The 17001-nt window shown below is 41.7% G+C and overlaps 1 protein-coding gene across 2 annotated transcripts in view; it reads left to right on the top strand.

Moving 5' to 3' along the window:
• Nucleotides 1–17001, top strand: part of DNER (delta/notch like EGF repeat containing) — a 379011-nt gene that overhangs the window by 283314 nt on the left and 78696 nt on the right. For both annotated transcript variants that reach the window (XM_002749868.6, XM_054258006.2), the window contains exon 8: nt 1825–2049. In XM_002749868.6, coding sequence (XP_002749914.3) covers nt 1825–2049 — 225 coding nt within the window. The remainder of the gene's footprint in view (nt 1–1824; nt 2050–17001) is intronic.

Raw genomic sequence — 17001 nt, 5'->3', positions numbered from 1 at the left:
TAAATGGTTTGAGCAGCTATGCTGCATTTTCTAGACAGATAAAAATGATTGTATTTTCTAAAATTAGAAGATTTGAGATATGAAATCCTATTTTTGAAAACATGTTAAATAGTGATTGTAACATATAGTGCTGTCATATGTTGAAAAGTGTTTAAGCATCTTATTTTCAATCAAAGTAAAATGGAACATATCTCATGATGGATATAATTATATTCCACTTCAGGCTGCCAAGAAACTTTTTGGAGAACTCAAGTGTTATTAAAACTGACTGTATGGTCCATTTTTAGTATGATTTCTAAGATTTAAAAGCTACCAGGAATTTTATAAAATATTGAATAGCATTGGATTTTTTTGGAGGATAATTTCATATTTCTATACTGCACAGGGTAATACCAAATTGATTATGCCAACTTATGAGTGGTGCTTCACATAATTAAATCTGGGAGTTATTTTTGTTTGTTTACATATTAACTATGTCTTTAGCAATGACAACAAAAATCGTCAGTATTGGTAGAAGTTCTATAAGAGGATGAGTAAATATAAACTTAAGTGTAAACAAGAAAAGTATAATAGATTATTAGAACACAAACTCTATGTGAGTAAAATTATTTAACTTTGATTTCTCAAATTTGAATAATCTTTAATTTTCAATCTGCTCTTAAAGTATTGAAAGGAGTATAGTTTTGATGCAAAGCATTACTAAATACATATACCTACATGTATGCACAGATGTAGAAACCCACACAGTTTCATATGTATAATTTTTCAACAAGAAATACTGAATTATATACACAGGAAACAAGATAAAAATCACCTACATTGTAACCATATTTAAAAGAAAAATTAACAGCCTTACATAATTATGTATAACATAAAATTTCATTTAAGTGTGCAATTTATACATGGTAAAATTCATTCATTTGAAATGCACAGTTCAAAGCATTTAAGTAAACTTACAGAGCTGTGCAGCCATCACTACGATCCAAGTTTAAAATATGTCCATCCACCCAGCTGAAGCCCATTTGCCGTGAATCCCTCTTTCTGGCTCAGCCATAGGCAACCATTTCTCTACTTTCTGTATCTACAGATTTGCTTTTCCTGCACATTTCTTACAGATGGGATTATATAATATGTAGTCTTTCTTGCCTAGCTTCTTTCACTTGGCATAACGCATTTGACCGTGTCCTTTGTATTGCTGAGCAGCATTGTTTTAGGGTAGATCACTTTTGTTTCTCTGTTACAACAACCAACTTTTAAAAAAGCATATATTCAAGAAACTTGTTAACAGTGGCTGTTTGTAGAGAAGGGAATGGGAGACAAAGGGACGGTGATGGAAAAGAGACTTTTTTCATTGTTTACTATTTGATATGATTTTAATTTTTTAAATTCAGGATTATGTCATATCTATGACAGCAAAATAAGAAATGTGTTCCCCATTAATGTGTACAAAATAAGAGAGGCAACCCCTTTGCTCATCCAAATCCCATCTTCCTTTAGAAAATTACCATTAATTTATTTTTAGTATCTTTCTAGAGTATACACACATGTGTGCACATAAATATATTCATGTACCCATATGTATGTACTCCTAAACAGTCATATATCTCATATTTCAATAAAAATGGAATTGTAGGACCTAATATTTTTAACCCTGTATTACCAAAGCTGAGAAAAACAACTTACCTATCTTGGTGGGTTATGACATATGTGGAAACTATGAACGAAATAATTGATTATGAATACACAGTGGAGCAGATTCAGTTTATTAGTATGTGCAAATGTGTTTTAATTTTTTTAAGCTCCTTCCTGTATGTTTTCTCACAGGATACTTTGGATCTGCTTGTGAAGAAAAGGTGGACCCATGCGCCTCGTCTCCATGCCAGAACAATGGCACGTGCTACGTGGATGGGGTACACTTTACCTGCAGCTGCAGCCCGGGCTTCACAGGGCCAACCTGTGCCCAGCTTATTGACTTCTGTGCCCTCAGCCCCTGCGCTCATGGCACATGCCGCAGCGTGGGCACCAGCTACAAATGCCTTTGTGATCCAGGTGGGTACCGCCCTTAGACAGCAAGTCTTCCTTTTCTCAATCTCAAGCCGATCTCAAAAGATCGTTACGTTTTCTTTTGCATCTGAGCAAATGTCAGCCCACAGAATGCAGTATGCTTGTAAATAAAAGTGAATTCCACTCATTTGTGACACATTTTCTTTTTTAGATTTATGCTTGGCAGGGTTAAAAAACATACCCTTTCTTCTTATCATGAGTAACTCACATTCATTGTAGAAAAAAACAAACAAAATAAAGAAAATTGAAAACAGGCTTAATCTCATCACAGGCTAAGCATTTGTAACAATTTACTGTGAGTCATTGCAGAGCTTTTACTGTATTGCATATCTTTTACTGTTGTGTGCTTAATTTAACAGAATATGTGTTTTTCATTTTAATGTGCATGGAAAGCACAGGGCAATATATTCAGAATGGTGTCATCTATTAAAATTGTTACTTGATGCACAGTATGTTACATCACTGGCTTCCTGTGTAAGAATTGAAAAATTTCACCATTTAATTTCCAAATGCCTTCTGTGTTTGCGCTACAGATTTTTATATGGAAGTTTTGATACCCAGAAGTGAGTGATTGCTAGGCAAAAATTTGTGTGTGCACAGCCCACTAGGGTAGTCAGAGAGGAATGCGCAGGGCAGCCCTTCCTTCTTATTTCTATTCTGTGCATGTCTCCATCCTTGTGCGAGCTGGCTCTTTAGAAAGCTTCTCAGCACAATGGGTCCCCACACATCTCCCTGGCCAGTCAGCGTGGCTGGCCAGTATCTGGTTTCGCTTGACCCTGGTTTTGCTGGTGCAATGGCCTCTAGCTGGAATGCCGGCTCCCCATTACCCCACCTCACTGAACAAACTTCTACTGCGGGGGCTGACTCACTTTCCTTTCCTCTTAGTTCCAGCAGTCACCCACAATATCACTTGTGTGGTCTTAGAAACAGGACATTAATTATCCTCGTATGTATGTCTCTCCTCCATGGGGCTGGGAGGAAATGTCTTTTGTTAATAGCTTTTGTATCAGCAGCAATCGCCCTAAGCCACCATTTAGTGAGCACTCATCTTTCTAGATTCTGAGCTGGGTGATTCACATCTCCGGTCATTTTAGTGTCATGTTTACACCAAGGTTTGAAATGCCTCTAGAGGTTCAGTCATCTGCCTGCCGCCAGACACCCAGGACAGGGGTTGAGCGCAGATTCCAATGCAGGTGTCCCTGGTTCCGCTGCTCCAGTGCCTGGCCCAGAACTTCCAAAGGGCATGTCTCATACTCATGAATCAATTTAAAAAGTGACTGAGAAATGCAACTTGGCATTTGAATGGTATTGTAAAGCCTTTTTTTCCCCACATAGACTCTTAATTCTCTGATTTTCTAAGTAATTGATATTTTGCCAAGTGCCTCTTTCCTCTCTGCTCTGACATTCAGAAGGAATAGGGCTGTTTAATCTTCTTGGTAACAGTGTTAGTAGTTAGGATTCTACTGAGACATGAGAGAGAGAGAGAGAGAGAGAGAGAGAGAGAGAGGCAGAGAGGCAGAGAGAAATTTATTTTAAGTAACTGGCTCATGCAATTGTGTGGACTCGCAAGTCCAAAATCTGTAGGGAAGCTGGCTGGCAGGCTAGAAACTCAGGCAGGGTTTCTGTGTTGTGTTTTGAGCTGAATTCTTTCTTCTTTGGGAAACCTCAGTCTTTGTCCTTAAGACCTTCACCTGATTGGTTGTGCCCACCCACATTCTGGAGGGTCGTCTGCTTCATCCAAAGTCTGCTGATTTAAATGTTAATCTCATCTAAAACATCCCTTCATAGAAACATCTAGATGAGTGTTTGAGCAAATATCTAAGAACCATGGTCTAAGCCAAGTCGACACCTGAAATCAACTATCACGGTAACATTTTTGGATCTCATGAAGTAAGATACTTGAAGTGAAGCAGTTTCTCCACTATGTTTGACCTGAGGGTATTTTGCTTGGTTGACCTCCATGCTCTCCCTCAGAGCCAAGGTGGAGATGGGAATAGCTGCCCCTCGGAGGGTCCAGTTTTCTCCCATGTGGTTGGGGCGCACGTGCTGTGAGCTGGGCACGTGGTAAGAGGAGGCAGCGTGGTGCTGGCCCTTACCTATTGGGAATGTGGATCACTGAGATAACTTGTGTTTGCAAACTAAACAAGCTGCAATTGTGCTGGAAGAACAGAGGCTTACTCATGCACTGACTCATGAGCACACTGTTCCCAACTCCTCTCTGGATGTCATAACAAGTGTGAAAATTCCCCTCAGCAGCGTTCGGAACAAAAACTTCCTTAATACTTTATTACCTGTCTCCTGAGAATTCCGTTTCTCTCAGTGAAGCCCCACAAAGAAGAATCACATATTGCAAGACCAGAAGACAACTTCATTTTCTCCTCCCTTTCTTCTCTGACTTGTTTTCTTAACCATATCAAACGTTTTCTTTAAAAAAATTTTTTTGATGGAGATTTGGTCTTGTTGCCCAGGCTGCAACCTCCACCTCCTGGGTTCAAGCGATGCCCCTGCCTCAGCCTCCCAAGTAGCTAGGATTATAGGCACCCACTGCCAGGCCCGGCTAATTTTTGTATTTTTAGTAGAGATGGGGTTTCACCATGTTGGCCCGGCTGGTCTCCAACTCCTGACCTCAGGTGATCTGCCCATCTCAGCCTCCCAAGGTGCTGGGATCACAGGCCTGAGCCACTGTGCCTGGCCCAAACTACTTCTTATAGTTAGTTGATTTTCAAAACTTAAAATTGAAGGGAGTTAGAGGTAAATAGTGTTTTTAAATAATACCAAATAGAGTTTGTCAACATGCGTGATGCAACTAAATGGAAAATATACTGCCTGGTGTTTCTCTTCCCACGCTGGGAGAGGTAGCCAAGAATGCTGGAAAGAACCTCTCTAACAGCCTTGCTTACTAAGACCACGGGAAATTTACAGGCATCTCTGGGACTCAGTTTTCCCCGTTGTTAGGAAAGAGAGGAGAGTTACAAGTAACAGCATGAAATGAGAGGCCAGCAGCCCATTTCCTGGCATGGACTAGTAAAAACTCTTCTTTCTTTCTCTCCATGGAGATTCCAGCAGCATTCTTTTTTTCCCTTTTTCTTTCTTTCTTTTTTTTTTTTGAGATGGAGTCTTGCTCTGTCACCTAGGCTAGAGTGCAGTGGCATGATCTTGGCTCACTGCAACCTCCGCCTCCTGGGTTCAAGGAATTCCCTGCCTCAGCCTCCTCAGTAGCTGGGATTACAGGTGCCCGCCACCATGCCTGACTAATTTTTGTATTTTTAATAGAGATGGGGCTTCACCATCTTGGCCAGGCTGGTCTTGAACTCCTGACCTTGTGATCCACCCGCCTCGGCCTCCCAAAGTGCTGGGATTACAGGTGTGTGCTACCTCGCCTGGTCTCCAGCAGTGTTCTCGAGCTATGCAGGGGTGAAATTATTCCACTTTCCTTCCTTCTGTCCCCTACTAAAACGTCATTCATGCCTACTTCGAGCGTTTGACTTGATAATCCATCTGTGGTCCAGCAGTAGCCCCTGAGTAGCCTTGAAAAGTCCAAAGATGTGTGCATCCTGTTCTCTGAATGAACATGATCCCTTCATTTGTTCAGTAGTCTCAAGGTAGAGCTTAGGAGTCCTGACAGGGCTCTCTCGTGGAACACAGGAGATGAAACTGCCTTCAGAGGGTGTGTGTCTTCAGAATGTTGGGTGATTGTAAAATAAAACAGGCATCTTAACACCTGGCAAGAACTTACATTTTAAGAGGTGAGCATGACAAGTCTGTGAATGTGAAATTTCTCATCTTCATCTTTTGGAGCATGTAATTGCTTCACCACCAGTTTGCATAATGGAAGAACCTCAGGAGAATAGATGAAATTGGGCGTCTAGCTATGGAGCAGCAAGGCTGATCATCTTTACAGAGAGCAAACGGATCTCATTTCATAAAATGGCAGCAGATTGAAATCATGTCAGGTTGAAAATTAGCTCCCATTTTGACGAAATGCCATTTTGATTACTGCAAATCAGATTTGCTGGTTGCCTTATTTTCAAACTTCATTTGTAGCTTATCAGGCTGGGGATTTCTGATGGGATTTTAAGATTAAATAATAAAATGTCAGCACTGAGTAATTACTGAAATGTTATCTTCCGGTGACAGTGTTAAGTGATAGGCTACCCATTCTCTTAAAAATTGCAAATTGAAATCTCCTGAAGAAAGTGAGAACTTGGAGCTGCTACAAACATGATAAAGGTGGAACTCGCATGGTGGGGAGAGGGGTGCCATTTTCCCTGCAGGTGGGAGCCATGTATCGTGTGTGTTCCCAATACAATGGTGGCTTTTGCAGATAATTGCTGTACATGACTGGTATTGGAAGGAATCCCTGGCATGAAGGAAGATAGTTTGCACTTGAGTTATTACTCAAACTTGTTTGTCAAATTGAATTAACCCTGCCATTATAGAATATGCCTTAAACATTACTATTTAAGGGACAAGGCATTGCAGATTTTTACATGAAAATGTCTTTGTAAATTTTTTGAATGACTAAGATCTAAGATGCTCATTACTTCAAGTGCAATTGAAATCCCAGACTAGACACGGCACGGTTGCCAACCAAGTTCCTCTGCTCATTCTTTTTCACCAAAGGGCTGATAACCCAGTTAGATCATCTACGTATGTAATAGGCTGTAAACCAAAGGAAACGTAGACTTCTTCCAAGTGAAATTTTTTATTTTATTTTTTATTTTTTATTTTTTATTTGATTATAGGTTTTGGGGTACATGAGCAGAGCATGCGAGACAGTTGCGTAGGTACACACATGGCAGTGTGCTTTGCTTTTCTTCTCCCCTTCACCCACATTTGGCATTTCTCCCCAGGCTATCCCTCCCCACCTCCCCCTCCCACTGGCCCTCCCCTTTTCCCCCCAATAGACCCCAGTGTTTAGTACTCCCCTTTCTGTGTCCATGTGTTCTCATTTTTCATCACCCACCTATGAGTGAGAATATGCGGTGTTTCATTTTCTGTTCTTGTGTCAGTTTGCTGAGGATGATGTTTTCCAGATTCATCCATGTCCCTACAAACGACACGAACTCATCATTTCTGATTGCTGCATAATATTCCATGGTGTATATGTGCCACATTTTTCCAATCCAGTCTATTATCAATGGGCATTTGGGTTGATTCCAGGTCTTTGCTATTGTAAACAGTGCTGCAATGAACATTCGTGTACATGTGTCCTTATAGTAGAACGATTTATAGTCTTTTGGATATATACCCAGTAATGGGATTGCTGGGTCAAATGGAATTTCTATTTCTAAGGCCTTGAGGAATCGCCACACTGTCTTCCACAATGGTTGAACTAATTTACACTCCCACCAACAGTGTAAAAGTGTTCCTTTTTCTCCACATCCTCTCCAGCATCTGTTGTCTCCAGATTTTTTAATGATCGCCATTCTAACTGGCGTGAGATGGTATCTCAATGTGGTTTTGATTTGCATCTCTCTGATGACCAGTGACGATGAGCATTTTTTCATATGATTGTTGGCCTCATATATGTCTTCTTTCGTAAAGTATCTGTTCATATCCTTTGCCCACTTTTGAATGGGCTTGTTTGTTTTTTTCCTGTAAATCTGCTTGAGTTGTTTGTAAATTCTGGATATCAGCCCTTTGTCAGATGGGTAGACTGCGAAAATTTTTTCCCATTCTGTTGGTTGCCGATCCACTCTAGTGACTGTTTCTTTTGCCGTGCAGAAGCTGTGGAGTTTCATTAGGTCCCATTTGTCTATTTTGGCTTTTGTTGCCAATGCTCTTGGTGTTTTGTTCATGAAGTCCTTGCCTACTCCTATGTCCTGGATAGTTTTGCCTAGATTTCCTTCTAGGGTTTTTATGGTGCCAGGTCTTATGTTTAAGTCTTTAATCCATCTGGAGTTAATTTTAGTGTAAGGTGTCAGGAAGGGGTCCAGTTTCTGCTTTCTGCACATGGCTAGCCAGTTTTCCCAACACCATTTGTTAAACATGGAATCCTTTCCCCATTGCTTGTTTTTGTCAGGTTTATCAAAGATTGTATAGTTGTATGTATGTTGTGTTGCCTCCGGTGCCTCTGTTTTGTTCCATTGGTCTATATCTCTGTTTTGGTACCAGTACCATGCTGTTTTGATTACTGTAGCCTTGTAGTATAGTTTGAAATCCGGTAGTGTGATGCCCCCTGCTGTGTTCTTTTTGCTTAGAATTGACTTGGCTCTGCGGGCTCTCTTTTGGTTCCATATGAAGTTCATGGTGGTTTTTTCCAGTTCTGTGAAGAAAGTCGATGGTAGCTTGATGGGGATAGCGTTGATTCTGTAAATTACTTTGGGCAGTATAGCCATTTTCACAATATTAATTCTTCCTAACCATGAACATGGAATGTTTCTCCATCTGTTTGTGTCCTCTCTGATTTCGTTGAGCAGTGGTTTGTAGTTCTCCTTGAAGAGGTCCCTTACGTTCCTTGTGAGTTGTATTCCAAGGTATTTTATTCTTTTTGTAGCAATTGCGAATGGCAGTTCGCTCTTGATTTGGCTTTCTTTAAGTCTGTTATTGGTGTAGACGAATGCTTGTGATTTTTGCACATTGATTTTATATCCTGAGACTTTGCTGAAGTTGTTTATCAGTTTCAGGAGTTTTTGGGCTGAGGCGATGGGGTCTTCTAGGTATACTATCATGTCGTCTGCAAATAGAGACAATTTGGCTTCCACCTTTCCTATTTGAATACCCTTTATTTCTTTTTCTTGCCTGATTGCTCTGGCTAGAACTTCCAGTACTATATTGAATAGGAGTGGTGAGAGAGGGCATCCTTGTCTAGTACCAGATTTCAAAGGGAATGCTTCCAGTTTTTGCCCATTCAGTATGATATTGGCTGTTGGTTTGTCATAAATAGCTTTTATTACTTTGAGATACGTTCCATCGATACCGAGTTTATTGAGGGTTTTTAGCATAAAGGGCTGTTGAATTTTGTCAAATGCCTTCTCTGCGTCAATTGAGATAATCATGTGGTTTTTGTTTTTGGTTCTGTTTATGTGGTGAATTACGTTGATAGACTTGCGTATGTTGAACCAGCCTTGCATCCCTGGGATGAATCCTACTTGATCATGATGAATAAGTTTTTTGATTTGCTGTTGCAATCGGCTTGCCAATATTTTATTGAAGATTTTTGCATCTATGTTCATCATGGATATTGGCCTGAAGTTTTCTTTTCTCGTTGGGTCTCTGCCGGGTTTTGGTATCAGGATGATGTTGGTCTCATAAAATGATTTGGGAAGGATTCCCTCTTTTTGGATTGTTTGAAATAGTTTTAGAAGGAATGGTACCAGCTCCTCCTTGTGTGTCTGGTAGAATTCGGCTGTGAACCCATCTGGACCTGGGCTTTTTTTGTGAGGTAGGCTCTTAATTGCTGCCTCGACTTCAGACCTTGTTATTGGTCTATTCATAGTTTCAGCTTCCTCCTGGTTTAGGCTTGGGAGGACACAGGAGTCCAGGAATTTATCCATTTCTTCCAGGTTTACTAGTTTATGTGCATAGAGTTGTTTGTAATATTCTCTGATGATGTTTTGAATTTCTGTGGAATCTGTGGTGATTTCCCCTTTATCATTTTTTATTGCATCTATTTGGTTGTTCTCTCTTTTATTTTTAATCAATCTGGCTAGTGGTCTGTCTATTTTGTTGATCTTTTCAAAAAACCAGCTCTTGGATTTATTGATTTTTTGAAGGGTTTTTCGTGTCTCAATCTCCTTCAGCTCAGCTCTGATCTTAGTAATTTCTTGTCTTCTGCTGGGTTTTGAGTTTTTTTGATCTTGCTCCTCTAGCTCTTTCAATTTTGACGATAGGGTGTCAATTTTGGATCTCTCCATTCTCCTCATATGGGCACTTATTGCTATATACTTTCCTCTAGAGACTGTTTAAATGTGTCCCAGAGGTTCTGGCACGTTGTGTCTTCATTCTCATTGGTTTCGAAGAACTTCTTTATTTCTGCCTTCATTTCGTTGTTTACCCAGTCAACATTCAAGAGCCAGTTGTTCAGTTTCCATGAAGCTGTGCGGTTCTGGGTCGATTTCTGAATTCTGAGTTCTAACTTGATTGCACTATGGTCTGAGAGGCTGTTTGTTATGATTTCAGTTGTTTTGCATTTGTTGAGCAGTGCTTTACTTCCAATTATGTGGTCAATTTTAGAGTAGGTGTGATGTGATGCTGAGAAGAATGTGTATTCTGTGGATTTGGGGTGGAGAGTTCTGTAAATGTCCATCAGGTTTGCTTGCTCCAGGTCTGAGTTCAAGCCCTGGGTATCCTTGTTGATTTTCTATCTGGTTGATCTGTCTAGTATTGACAGTGGAGTGTTAAAGTCTCCCACTATTATTGTGTGGGAGTCTAAGTCCTTCTGTAAGTCATTAAGAACTTGCCTTATGTATCTGGGTGCTCCTGTGTTGGGTCCATATATGTTTAGGATCATTAGCTCTTCTTGTTGTATCGATCCTTTTACCATTATGTAATGGCCTTCTTTGTCTCTTTTGATCTTTGTTGCTTTAAAGTCTATTTTATCAGAGATGAGAATTGCAACTCCTGCTTTTTTTTGCTTTCCATTAGCTTGGTAAATCTTCCTCCATCCCTTTATTTTGAGCCTTTGTGTATCCTTGCATGTGAGATGGGTTTCCTGGATACAGCACACTGATGGGTTTTGGATTTTTATCCAATTTGCCAGTCTGTGTCTTTTGATTGGTGCATTTAGTCCATTTACATTTAGGGTTAATATTGTTATGTGTGAATTTGATACTGCCATTTTGATTCTAAGTGGCTGTTTTGCCTGTTAGTTGTTGTAGATTCTTCATTATGTTGAAGCTGTTTAGCATTCAGTGTGATTTTGGAATGGCTGGTACTGATTGATCCTTTCTATGTGTAGTGCCTCTTTTAGGAGCTCTTGTAAAGCAGGCCTGGTGGTGACAAAATCTCTGAGTACTTGCTTGTTCGCAAAGGATTTTATTCTTCCTTCACTTCTGAAGCTCAGTTTGGCTGGATATGAAATTCTGGGTTGAAAGTTCTTTTCTTTAAGAATGTTGAATATTGGCCCCCACTCTCTTCTGGCTTGTAGTGTTTCTGCCGAGAGATCTGCTGTGAGTCTGATGGGCTTCCCTTTGTGGGTGACCCGACCTTTCTCTCTGGCTGCCCTTAGTATTCTCTCCTTTATTTCAACCCTGTTGAATCTGACGATTATGTGCCTTGGGGTTGCTCTTCTTGCGGAATATCTTTGTGGTGTTCTCTGTATTTCCTGCAATTGAGTGTTGGCTTGTCTTGCTAGGTGGGGGAAATTTTCCTGGATGATGTCCTGAAGAGTATTTTCCAGCTGGGATTCATTCTCTTCGTCCCCTTCTGGTACACCTATCAAACGTAGGTTAGGTCTTTTCACATAGTCCCACATTTCTTGGAGACTTTGTTCATTCCTTTTTGCGCTTTTTTCTCTGATCTTGGTTTCTCGTTTTATTTCATTGAGTTGGTCTTCGACTTCAGATATTCTTTCTTCTGCTTGGTCAATTCGGCTATTGAAACTTGCGTTTGCTTCGCGAAGTTCTCGTATTGTGTTTTTCAGCTCCTTTAATTCATTCATATTCCTCTCTAAGGTATCCATTCTTGTTATCATTTCCTCGAATCTTTTTTCAAATCTTTTTTCAAAGTTCTTAGTTTCTTTGCATCGATTTAATACATGATCTTTTAGCTCACAAAAGTTTCTCATTATCCATCTTCTGAAGTCTAATTCCGTCATTTCGTCACAGTCATTCTCCGTCCAGCTTTGTTCCCTTGCTGGTGAGGAGTTTTGGTCCTTTCTAGGAGGCGATGTGTTCTGGTTTCGGGTGTTTTCCTCCTTTTTGCGCTGGTTTCTTCCCATCTTTGTGGATTTGTCCGCTGGTCGTCTGCGTAGTTGCTGACTTTTCTATTGGGTCTCTGAGTGGACACCCAGAATGTTGATGATGAAGTATTTCTGTTGCTTGGTTTTCCTTCTACCAGTCTAGCCCCTTCGCTGTACGACTGTTGAGGTCCGCTCCAGACCCTGCTTGTCTGGGGTGCACCTCTAGTAGCCGTGGCACAGCGAGGGATGCTACCAGTTTCTTTTTCTGCTCTCTTTGTCCCAGGATGATGCCTGCCTAATGACAGTCTTTTGGATATAGAGGGGTCAGGGAGCTGCTTGAGGAGACAGTTTGTACTTTATAGGGGTTTAATTGCTGAGCTGTGCACTCTGTTGTTCATTCAGGGCTGTTAGGCTGCTATGTTTGATTCTGCTGCAACACAGCTCATTAAACAACCCTTTTTTTTTCTCAAATGCTCTGTGTTGAGGGGTTTGGGCTTTATTTTTGGATGTCCGATCAGGTGTCCTGCCCAGCTCAAAGGCAGACTAGCCACTGTTTGGCTGCCGAGGCTCCGCCCTGCTGTTGTGTGATTCACGCTGTTCCTGCCGGCTCTGCTGTGGTCTCCGCCACGCCCTGCGGCGGAGTCTCTTCGTTGTAGCGTGTTGCCTCAGCAACGGCTGGCAGCGTCAGCAGTGGGCGTGTATCTCAGTTGGGGCGGGTTGCCTCGGCAACGGCTGGCAGCGTCAGCAGTGGGCGTGTATCTCAGTTGGGGCGGGTTGCCTCGGCAACGGCTGGCTGCCTCAGCAGTGGGCGTGTATATCAGTTGGGGCAGGTTGCCTCCGTAGTGGTGGACGCCCCTCCCCCACAGAGCGTCTCGGACCGTCTGCCCGGGATAGTTTGAAATCGCGGTTTTGTTCGTCCCACTGGGTATCCCAACCGATCTGTCCCTGCAATCCCCTGGGCTGGCCTATTGTCCAAGTCTCGTTCAGTCTCAAGTCCAGCCCTCTCAAGTCTCAGATTGCCGGTTCAACAAGGCACCCGGACAAGCGCGCCCTGTGGGGATTGCTGGGTAGGGCCGGCCGCCGCCGCCCCGGCTGCCGGCTTCGCCAGGCAGACCTACTGCCTGGCGTCCCGTGTCTTTTTATACTTGGGAGTTTCCCCGTTCTGTGGGCAACAAAGATCAGTCTGGAAATGCAGCACTGACTCACCGTTTGCGAATTCAACGCGGGCTCCAATCCTGGGTTGTTCTCACAGCGCCATCTTGAGTCCCCTCCCCCCAAGTGAAATTTTTTTAAGAAAATTATATTTATAAGGATTTTACATATAATTTTGTTTTGTATTTTCTACATATGCCTTCCATGTGAACCACATTTCTGGTCTGTAGGGCCTGAAAGACGTACTTGACATTGCTTCCTTCTGTTAAACTGAGACCTGAAAATTTCGGTAGTCTGACAATATTTGCTGGAAGCAGGATCAAAGATAAGACTTAGTGGTTAGGATTTCAATAGCAATTGAACAGCAATAAAGAAATAAATATACCTACAAAGATTTGAAGACATTGAGCTCACTAAGGCCCACGTGCCTTTACGTATTTGGATAAGCACAGTGGACAACTTTCATCTTCTATTAACCAGAAAACGTTAGTTTACCAGGATGAATACAGTCCTGTATTTAACATGGTCTAGGGTGTTTCTGATCTGCATATCACACTATTCCTGAGACTTATAGATGGTATAGAATATATTACCTCATTCTCCCAGATCCTAATCCTGTCCTCATGTTTTTCCTTTTTTGTATTCCAAAATATGATGCCTACCCTCACCATTGGGACCCAAATGGAATCCTGATCACCCAGCTGTATCTGTAGCAAGGGAGAGTTTGCTTTACTCTTCATCATCTGTGCTCTGCTTTAGAGAATGTTTAAATCTGTACGTTGACATCATGATGACACAGAACTGAGAAAAAGAAGAGCAGCCACTGACGTCAGGACCTTGCTCGGTACTTACAGGTGGATTTTGAGGTTGTTAGGAGCTGGTCTGATGCTTACAGCTGGGCCATGGTGCCTTCTGTTGGACTGAAGGACATCAACAATCTCACAGAACACGGATATTAGATATGATCATTCAGAGGCCATGACACAATCAGACAAAACAAGATCACTTTGTGACTTTTGTCTAATAAGTAAACGAGGTCACCCTGCAACCAGCAAAATCCCAAGTATTCACTTTCTGTTAGTTCTTAGTGTCACATCTGTAGAGTAGCAGCTGCCTCTTTACCAAATACAGCTTTGGCCTGCCCCTTCTTTAGATAAGAATTGCACCTGCTTGTTGACAGCATGCAGCATTCACTCTAGAGTTGAACCCTCCCCACACAACCTAACCAGAGTTCAAATCCTATGATAAATTGCATCTAACACCTTCTGATTGAGACACTCCATAGTTCCCACCGCATGCATTCTCTCTGACTGCAGAGGGTCATAAACCCAAATTGTTCAACTGCAGGTATGTCCTTTGTAGTCTTTGGTTGAAGGACATTGACAGAACTTAATTAATTAAAATGCTTAAAGTATGAGGATGGCAATGGATTGAATTTTTATATGAACAATAGTTCATATAAAATTCTGAACAGTAGTTTGGAATTTCCAATAAGTCAGACACTGAATTATTGTTTAGATTTATTTGTGGGGGAAAGGGCACTGTGGAATTCCTGGATTGTGGGGGAGGAGTTCAAAGAACAGTATATTCCAGTTTGCTGCAGGATAAGATGCATTAGATACAGTAATAAGTAGTAAGGCGGAAGATGCTCGTGGGGACAGATGTGGGGAGAATGTAGATGCTACGGAGTTTGGATTATGAAGACGTACAGACATTTTGCATTATTAGGTATGTGTGAACTGATATGTATTTTATGCAGAGTAAAATACATATCAGTTCACATATATCTAATATTTAGTATTTGGCATATATTACAGTCAAGAAGAGATGAAAAGATGGAGATCTAGCAAGTATTAATAGGAGTAAAGGCTTGAACTTGTGCAGTAGGAATGAAAGGATGGTTTAAACGTTTATGTGAAGATGGGGATCCTCAGGGTTCAGCTGTCAGTTGGATGCAGGGAACAAGGGTGTGAATGGAGTCAAAGGACCCCTCTGGGTGATTCAGAGAAGGGAAATGTGTACAAGAATCCTCTGTAGGGCTTGGGTACAGCAGGCCAAGCAAGATGGGTGTGCCAGTAAACAGTTCTTACTTGGGGCTGGAATGTGGGAACAAGGCTGAAACCAGGAAAACAGTATATAGAGTTCCCATTATATGGATGCTAGAGAAAGTCATGGAAGCCATCAAGATACGAGAGGGTTAAGTATGTAAAAAGAAAGGGAAAAATTTTTGGAAGAATGTTGCAGAGTTCTTGCTTTGAGGCTGGAAGTAATAGTGGCCACAGAAGAGGGCAGAGGAGCCAGCAGTGAGTTGAGAGGTTGGTAGGTTGCAGGGTGAGGGGGAGACCCTGAGTGTCAGGAGAGGAAGGAGGGTGAGTGGGCACTGGCCAGAGTGTGTGGAGCTGAGTCAGGCTTGGGTAGGTGTCCAGATGCTGAGGTACCTTTTCTAAGCATGCTTCCAAACTGTGGGCACAGCCATCCTCTGTCTTCATCTTGTTTGATTATACGTTGTGGTGCCTTTCAGGTAAAATTCATGATATTTGCCTTCTTTAGGCTTCTGACCTGAGAAATTGATACAAGGGGAGGAAGGACACTGCTGTTGAGCCAAGGGCACTTGCTGATGAGGCATTGGAATTTTTATGAGATTCCTGATGTCACAAAGCTATTCACAAGGCTGCTTTTCACCTCACCTAAACTGGCTAATCCATATATATGAAAGCGTTAATAAACTGGCCTTTAATTATAAGGGATTTCGGCTCCCACCACTCCTGACTTCCCCTCAAAATTCCAATCATTCAGGACTCATTCTTGGCTGTACCAATCTTGCAAAGGTGTGAGATTTGCCTACTAAAAATAGGAGTTAGCAGAGTGTGTGAGGAGTGTGTAAGCCGCTTTACATCATCTTGCCTGGCATGAAAGTTGCAAATGGCGGCTGGTGACAACATCACTGACCCATGCATTTCTGAGGACGGCTCTTTTTGCAGCCCTGTCAGCGTGATATCAGAACATTCTTATCAAGCTTATGGCCCTGGAGGGACAGATGGCGACTTCCCTAACACTGTTTTGTAACAAAGCCATTGACTCTTACTTTGTTTTGTGGTTGAAAATTATTATGATCCAATTATTGTTTTTTTTTCACTCTTGAGAATGTCTGTGAATCTGGATTTTAGAACTGAAATCCTGCATGCCTTGCCTTTCTTCCTTGGCTGGATGAAAGGGGCCTGAGATTAGCTGAGAAGAACTGAATTTAAGTCCCAACTTTGCATCTGAACAGCTGTGCCGCTGGCCTCTATCAGCATTACTTGCCTTTCCTTTAAAATGCAGGCAAACATACCTGGCTTGTGAAACTCAAATGAAATGATACAGATGGTCTTCCACCTTGAAATCTATAAAGTGGTGGAGCAGTGGCATAGACATCAGATATTCCGTTACTTGGGAAAGACCATTGAGGAAAAATTTGTTTTCTGATTCTGTTTATATGAGATTCAAGGTTAGAGTTAGACTAGAAGTGAGATGAAACTTTGTGGCCATAGTGGGCATTCTTGAATAATGGGTGCACATTCAACTTTTTGCAGGCTGAGTGATTGATTGCTTCCCTTGATGGTGGCTTTCTGTGACTCTAGTGATAACTACCTAAGTGTCGGGTGCTGAGCAAAGCTCTTTGACTGAATTGCCTTCTGGAATCCCCAGAGTCCTTATGAAGTGAGACCCATGATTGTTGTCATTTCTCTGCCCATGATGATACATCCTTCATTAAGGATGAGAAGCTGGGACTTGAACCCAGGCAACTGGGACCTGCTGGAGCCTCTGTTAGCTTAGAGTAAATAGCAAATGGGATCAAAAGTGGCCTTGATTCACCAAGGGTAAATAACTGACCGAAACATTTTTCTCTTTTTAAAAATTTGTATAAACGTACGAAGTATAAGTATCATTTTGTTATAGGC

This window comes from Callithrix jacchus, chromosome 6, assembly GCF_049354715.1.
Source record: "Callithrix jacchus isolate 240 chromosome 6, calJac240_pri, whole genome shotgun sequence".
Lineage (NCBI taxonomy): Eukaryota > Metazoa > Chordata > Mammalia > Primates > Cebidae > Callithrix > Callithrix jacchus.
Note: the sequence above shows the minus strand (reverse complement) of the source record. Positions and strands in the feature narration are given on the sequence as shown.